Source organism: Symphalangus syndactylus, chromosome X (genome assembly GCF_028878055.3).
Source record: "Symphalangus syndactylus isolate Jambi chromosome X, NHGRI_mSymSyn1-v2.1_pri, whole genome shotgun sequence".
Lineage (NCBI taxonomy): Eukaryota > Metazoa > Chordata > Mammalia > Primates > Hylobatidae > Symphalangus > Symphalangus syndactylus.
This window is the reverse complement of record NC_072447.2, coordinates 85,773,135-85,780,864: the sequence shown is the minus strand read 5'-3', so window position 1 is coordinate 85,780,864 and position 7,730 is coordinate 85,773,135. Positions and strand designations below refer to the sequence as shown.

General features: G+C 38.6%; 1 protein-coding gene across 2 annotated transcripts; it reads right to left on the bottom strand.

Moving 5' to 3' along the window:
• Positions 1-5,298: 5,298 nt before the first annotated feature.
• On the bottom strand, positions 5,299-6,949 carry LOC129475162 (tRNA-splicing endonuclease subunit Sen15-like). Of its 2 annotated transcripts, XM_063635270.1 has the most exons (2): positions 6,582-6,931; positions 6,400-6,439 (listed from the first exon to the last, which is right to left on the bottom strand). In XM_063635270.1, the coding sequence occupies exons 1-2, from the start codon at positions 6,929-6,931 to the stop codon at positions 6,400-6,402; spliced, it is 390 nt and encodes a 129-aa protein (XP_063491340.1). The 2 variants fall into 2 exon arrangements, with proteins under 2 accessions (XP_055123165.1, XP_063491340.1); XM_055267190.2 differs by having other exon boundaries at positions 5,299-6,949.
• Positions 6,950-7,730: the final 781 nt, after the last annotated feature.

Here is a 7,730-nt window from a genome sequence, read left to right as displayed (position 1 = left end):
AATCAGTAGCAATAAAAAGTATCCAGCCAGGCACAGTGGCTCACGCCTGTAACCCCAGCACTTTGGGAGGCTGAGACAGGTGGATTACCTGAGGTCAGGAGTTCGAGACCAGCCTGGCCAACATGGTGAAACCCCGTCTCTACTAAAAATACAAAAATTAGCCAGGCACGGTGGCACGCACCTGTAATCCCAGCTACTTGGGAGGCTGAGGCAGGAGAATCACTTGAGCCCAGGAGGCCGAGGTTGCAGTGAGCTGAGATCATGCCACTGCACTCCAACCTGGCTGACAGAGTGAGATTCTGTCAAAGAAAAAGAAAAAGAAAATCCACAAGATAGAATAACCTCAAAAGAGCAAATTGAAGAATGATGGATATCGAAGAAATCAAGAAAGGCCAAGAGGTATAGACTTTATTCAAAGAAATAATAACAGAACACTTTCTGAACTTAGAGTATAAGTATCTAGGTACCAGAAGGCAGAGATTAAAGAAGATTCAACTCACATAAGACTACCCCAAGGCATGTAATAATTAAAATTGCAAAGCTCAAGAACAAAGAGAGGATTCTAAAATAGCAAGATAAAAGAAACTAACATATAAAAAAACTCAGATTCATCTGGCAACAGACTTCTCAATGAAAACTATACAGGCCAGGACAGAGTAGGTTGGCATGTCCAAAGTGCTAAAGAAAAAAATACTCTGCCTATCAGTAATATTGTAACCAGCAAAACTATTCTTCAAACATGGAGGTAAGATCAAGTCTTTCCCAGACAAACAAAAACTTGGGGAATTCATCACCACTAGACCTATCTTACAAGAAATGTTAAAAAGAAATTCATCAACATAAAAGAAAAGTAAGTGAATTTACAATAATAAAACATTTGAATATATAAAAATCACTGGTAAAACAAGTACACAAACAAATGTAAAATTCTCTAATATAGTAATTGTGGTGTGAAATCTGTTCATATATCTGGTATGAAGACTAAAAGATGAATCTATCAAAAACAATAAACCACAGCATCCTGTTAAGAGGTAGATAATGTAAGAGAAGGGGTGGAACAAGATGGCAGAGTAAAAGGTTCCATCAGTCATCCCCCTTGTAAGGACACAGATTTAACAACTAGCTACACACCCCAAAAAAGCACCTTCTTAAGAACCAAAAATCAGATGAGCACTCACTGGGTTTTAACTTTATGTTGCTGAAAGAAGCACTGAAGAGGTAGGAAAAACAGTCTTCAACTGTTGTTGCCACCCCTTGAGTACAACCTGACAGCAGCTGCATGGTACAGAGAGAGTTTCTGTTCCTTGGGGAGAGAACAAGCCAGCAAATGTGAGGCATTGAACTCAGTGCTGCCCTTGTTATAGCGGAAAGCAAAACCAAACCAAACTCAGCTAACACTCACAGAGGACACATTTAAACCAGTGCTAGCCAGAGAGGAATTGCTGACCCCAGTGATTGGAACTTGAGTTCCTGCAAGCCACACTATTGCAGACTAAAGTACTCTGGGGTCCAAAATAAACTTGAAAGGGGATCTAGGCCACAAGGCCTGCAACACTTAGGTGAGTCCTAGGGTTGAACTGGGCCCAGAAACAGTGAACTGGGGGGCACATGACTACTGAAATACCAGCTGGGGAGACTAATGGAGTGCTGGCATCACCCCACCTCTAACCCCAGGCTGCTGATTTCACAGCTCCAATAGAGACCTCTTTGTTGTACTTAAGAAAAGGAAAAAGAAGAGTGAGAGGAATTCTGTTTTGCATTTTGGATACCAGCTCAGCCACAGCAGGGTAGGGCACCAGACAAAGTCATGGGGCCCCTATTCTAGGCCCTAGCTCCTGAACATTTCTAGACAGATCTTGAACCTGCTGCCTTGAAGGGAAGAAGTCAGTCATACAACACACATCAACTGCTAACTAAAAAGTTCTTGGGCCCTGAACAAACAGCAGCAGTACCCAGGTACTACGATGAGGGCCTTGGGTAAGAAGCTGAGACTTGGTGACCTCCGGTGAGACTCAGCATATTCTCAGCTGTGGTGGCTATGGTGTGAGATTCCTTCTGCTTGAGAAAAGTGAAGAAAATAGCAAAGGGGACTTTATTTTACATCTTAGGTGCCAGCTTGGCAATATGGGCTTAAAGCACCAAGTGGGCTTTTAGGATTCCCAGTTCCAGGACGTGGCTCTTCAACAGAATTTCTGGCCTGGCCTGGGACAGAAAGGAAACCATTCTTCTGAAGGGTGAGTCCCAGGACAGGCTACATTCACCACAAGCAGACTGAAGAGCTCTTGGGCCTTAAGAGAATATTAGCAGTAGTCTGCCAGTACTCCCCATAAGCCGTCATTGTGGTGGTCATGGAGTGAGCCTCCTCTGCCTTTGAAAAAAAGAGAAGAAAAAAGTAAGAAGAACTGTGACTTGTGGTTTGAGTACAAGCTCAGCTGCAATACAGTGGAACACCAGGAAGACTTCTAAGGTTCTTTACTCTAGTCCCTGCCTCCTGGACCTCCCTGGAGCCTAGGAGAACTCACCACCTTGAAGGCAAGATTATAGGCCTGGCTGCCTTTACCACCTGCTGATCATAGTTCCCCAGGGCCCTAAGTGAACATAGACAGTAGCCGTGGAGTGGTTAAAGCAGGCTTTGGGTGAGTTCCACTGTTGTTCTGGCTTCAGGTAAGACGCAGCACAGTCCTAAGGGTGGTGACCATAGTTATTGGCCTTAAAGAGGAGGTAGAAAAACAGATAGAGGTAGAAAGTTTATTCAAAGAGACATTAACAGAAAACTTCCTAAATCTAGGTAAAAATACCAATATCCAAGTAAAAAAAGGTTATAGAACCCCAAGCCAATATAACCCAAAGAAGCCTAACTCAACCTAAAGACTTCACAAGAAAATTATTAGAACTGATTAACAAATTCAGTAAAGTTGCAGTATAAAAAATTAACATACAAAAATAAGCAACATTTCAATATACCAATAGTGACAATCTGAAAAAGAAATATAAAACAATCCTATTTATAAAAGCCACACATAAAATTAAATTTCTAAAAATTAACTTAAGCAAAGAAGTAAAAGACCTCTGTAATAAAAACTATAAAACATTGATGAAAGAAAGTGAAGAGGACACCAAAAAATGGAAAAATATTCCATATTTATTGATTAAAAGAATCAATATTGTTAAACTCTCTGTACTATCCAAAACAATCTACATATTCAACGCAATCCCTATCCAAATACCAATGACATTCTTCACGGAAATAGAAAAAGCAATTCTAAGATTGACATGAAACCAAAAAAGACACAAAATATCCAAAGCTATCCTAAGATAGAAGAAGAACCAAACTGGAGGAATCACACTACTTGACTTCAAATTATACTACAGAGCTATAGTAACCCAAACAGCATGAAATTGGCAGAAAACCAGATAACATAGACCAAGAGGACATAATAGAGAACCCAGAAACAAATCCACACACCTACAGTGAATTCATTTTCAACAAAGGTGCCAAGAACATACACTGTGGAAAAGACAATCTCTTTAATAAATGTCACTGGAAAAACTGGATATTCATATTCAGAAGAATGAAGGTAGGCCCCTATCTCTCACTATATACAAAAGCAAAATAAAAATTAAATAAAATCCTCCTGAGCAATTAATAAATCAATAAGGAAGTTCACAAGAAAATTTAATAATAACTTAAAAATAAATCAAAATGAAAACACGACATACCATAATTTATGGGATACATCAAAGGTAGCAATAAGAGGGAAGTTTATAACAACAAATGCCTACATCAAAAAAGTAGAAGTATTTCAAATAAAAAGACTCAAGGAACTAACAAAGCAGGAACAAACCAATCCAAAATTTAGTAGAACAAAAGAAGTATTAAAGATCAAAGCACAAATAAATAAAATTAGGACAAAAAATATGAAAGACCAATGGAACTAAAAGTAAATAAGAAGATCAACTTCAGGCTGGGCATGATGGCTCATGCCTGTAATCCCAGGACTTTGGGAGGCCGAGCTGGGTGGAGCACCTGAGGTCAGGAGTTCGAGACCAGCCTGACCAACATGGTGAAACCCTGTCTCTACTAAAAATACAAAATTAGCTGGGCATGGTAGCACATGTCTGTAATCCCAGCTACTTGGGAGGCTGAGGCAGGAGAATAGCTTAAACCTGGGAGGCAGAGGTTGCAGTGAGCTGAGATCATGTCATTACACTCCTGCCTGGGCAACAAGAGTGAAAGTCCAAAAAAAAAAAAAAGAGAAAAAGAGATCAACTTTAGCTAGACTAAAAAAAGGGAGAGAAGAACCAAGTTATTTTAATCAGAAGTAAAAAAGGAGACATAACAAGTGATACCACAGAAATACACAGAATCATTAGAATAACTATATGCCAACAAATTTAAAAAACAGAAGTAGCTAACTTTTCTGATACATACAACCTACAAAGATTGAGCCATGAAGAAATAAAGAACATGAAAAGACAAATAATGAATAATAAGAGTGAGACAGCAATAAAAAGTCTCATAGCAAGAAAAGCCAGGACCTGATAGCTTCACTGCTGAATTCTACCAAACATTTAAAAAAGAAGTAAAATCATTTTTACTCACATTCTTCAAAAAATTGAATAAGAAATAATATTCTCAATAATTTTCAAATTTTTTCCACATGGCCAGCATTACCTTGATACAAAAACCAGACAAAGACATAAAAAAAAAAGAAACTAAAGGTAATATCCCTGGTTAACTTGGATTCAAAAACTTTTTTTTTTAATTTTAAAACTTTTTATTATAAAATACAAATAAAAACACTAGAGAAAAGACAAAGTCATCCATTTTCTGCATCCTATCCCACTATAACTAGTTAGTAATTTGACTTACTTTGTTACCTTTTTATCATATGCTTGGTCTGTTATTTCAGCCATGATTACACCCACTCATACACTTTTCCATCTTGCAATTTTTACTTAATGTAATATTTTCATGTTTTTAATAATATTCATTACTAATTTTTAATAAGTACATTATGGGCTGGGTGCGGTGGCTTACGCTCGTAATCCCAGCACTTTGGGAGGCCGAGGCAGGCAGATCACGAGGTCAGGAGATCGAGACCACGGTGAAACCCCGTCTCTACTAAAAATACAAAAAAATTAGCCGGGCGTGGTGGCGGGCGCCTGTAGTCCCAGCTACTCGGAGAGGCTGAGGCAGGAGAATGGCGTGAACCTGGGAGGCAGAGCTTGCAGTGAGCCGAGATTGCGCCACTGCACTCCAGCCTGGGCGACAGAGGGAGACTCTGTCTCAAAAAAAAAAAAAAAAAGTACATTATGTACCATTTGTATATATCTGTTTATTGACTATTTCCTAGACCCAGGGATGGCAAACTATGGCACTACATTTGTAAACAAAGTTTTACTGGAACAAAGCCATGCCCGTATTGTTTATGTATTGTCTATGGCTGCTTTTGTGCTTCATACGGCAGTGTTGACAAGTTATGACAGAGACAGTAGGTTTAAAAACCTAAAATAGTTACTTTCTGGCCCTTTATAGAAAAGTTTGCCAATCTTTACCCCAAACTTTAAAGTGGTTTATAATTTGGGCTACTAAAAGTAATGTCACTTGGAACATCTTTGTGCGTATAATTTTTCATACTTTGTACAATTTGAGAGACATTAACAAAAGTGGAATAACTGGGTCTAATTAATGAAGACATTTTTATGGTGGATTCTCTCCCACACTGTTGTAATGTTCAAGCTATGATATGTGATAAGAATGAAAAGGATGGCCCAGAACTCTTGTAGATAACATGTCTCTGGTCCCTGTTACTTAAGACATGTAAGTTTACACTCTGGATGAACATGATTTGAGTTTTGATTTAAAGTTAACCAGAAAAGAGAAATAACAGTAACTGCAATGGGAAGACCAATTGAAAGAAATCTTTTACTTTCTACTGGAGAGGAAAAAGTAAACAGAAGTGGGTGACAAGGTATATATAAAATTCCATTCTATGACAGCTGCAGTGGCCAAAAGGCACTGGGAAAAGTTGAGCAAGAGAAAGAGATGGCAGTCTCAACAATGAGCTGGCAGTGGCAGCAAGAGACAAAGAGGCAACTTTGAGTGTGGGATGACAACAGCAGCACACAGGTCCCACCCATCTGAATACATCCTAGGCATAAACCTGTATACAACCGTAATTAAAGTGTCTCTAGATAAGAAAGTTTTAAAGAAATCACCCTATATTTTTTAAGGAGAAAGTCTTCTACCTGGGGAAGTTTTATTCTTCAGAATGAAAACCTTATGGAATGGGGAAGTCAATCCTCATTATCTAAGTCAACCCTGACTATCTCTGAGATAAAAGATAAAGCAGTCCGATGGGTCTCAAGTCCAATCTTGTCTGAATAAAACAAGCATCAGGAAACATAGATGTCGTCTTCTAAGAGAAATATTCTGAGGGTCTGGCAGCATAAATCCACCAGTAAGTTTATAATAGACTATTGTAGAATCAGACTCCACTACGGCCAAAGTAAAAGACATCGGCAAATCTGGATCACCTTGCAATTTTCGAGATGCCTTCAAGGTCTCCCTTATCCTGTTATGGCTGAGGGAAGCAGTGATGGGGGTAAGCACCACAATCTGTAACCCCTCCCCTTCTATCTCAATACCAACAAGGCAGATGAGCTGGAGTTCTGGTAATCCTACACAGTTTACTTCATGCCAGCTTTTGCTTTCCATGAGGTCCAGGTAAACCAAGAATGCTACGTAAACTTGGGTGGCATCTCCTATATCTAATTCCATCATTTCTAAATACTTAGGGTGAGTGCCCATCCAGGCATCTTCGGGGACCCACAAGGGAGCTCCGCCGCCGTCGCCAAAGCCACGAACACCGCCCGGACCCAGGCCGCGGCAGCCGGAGGTTGGCTCGGAATCGCCCCGCTCCTCCATGCCAGCTGGTGCGGCGCTCCCGTGGTCCAAAAACTTTTAATGAAATACTAACAACCACATACAACAATGCATTAAAAACATAATTCATCATGATCAAGTTTGATTCATTCCAAGGATGGTTCAACATACGTGAATAAATATATGTGATACACCACATTAACAGAATCAAAGGCAAAATTACATAATGATTTTATTAGATGCCAAAAAGCATTTGAGAAAATTTAAGGTCACTTAACAACAAACTAGGTATGGAAAGAACATACCTCAAAACAATAAAGGCTATATATAACAAACCTACAATTAACATCATGCTCAATGGGAAAAAATTGAAGCTATTTCTTCATAATCTGCAATTAGACAAGGATGCCCACTTCCACCACTTTTATTCAATATAGTACTAGAAGTTTCAGCAAGAGAAATTAGGCAAGATCAAGATAAAGATATAAAGAGCATCAAAATTGGAAAGAAAGAAGTCAAATTATTCTTGTCTGCTGATGACATGAAGTTATATTTAGAGAACTATAAAGGTTCCACTCAAAAACATTAAAAATGTTAAACAAATTGTCAAGTGCAGGGATAAAAAAATCAACATAGCATAATTAGCAGGATTTATATACAGTAATAGCCAAAAAAAATTGAAAAAGAAATAAAGTAATTATATTTATAATAGCTAAAAATGTGTAAAATACCTAGGAATCAATTTAACCCAAAAAGTGAAAGATCTACACAAAATCCTGTAAAACACTGATGAAAAAAGTTGAAGAGGATACAGAAAAATGGAAACGTTTGTCATATTCTT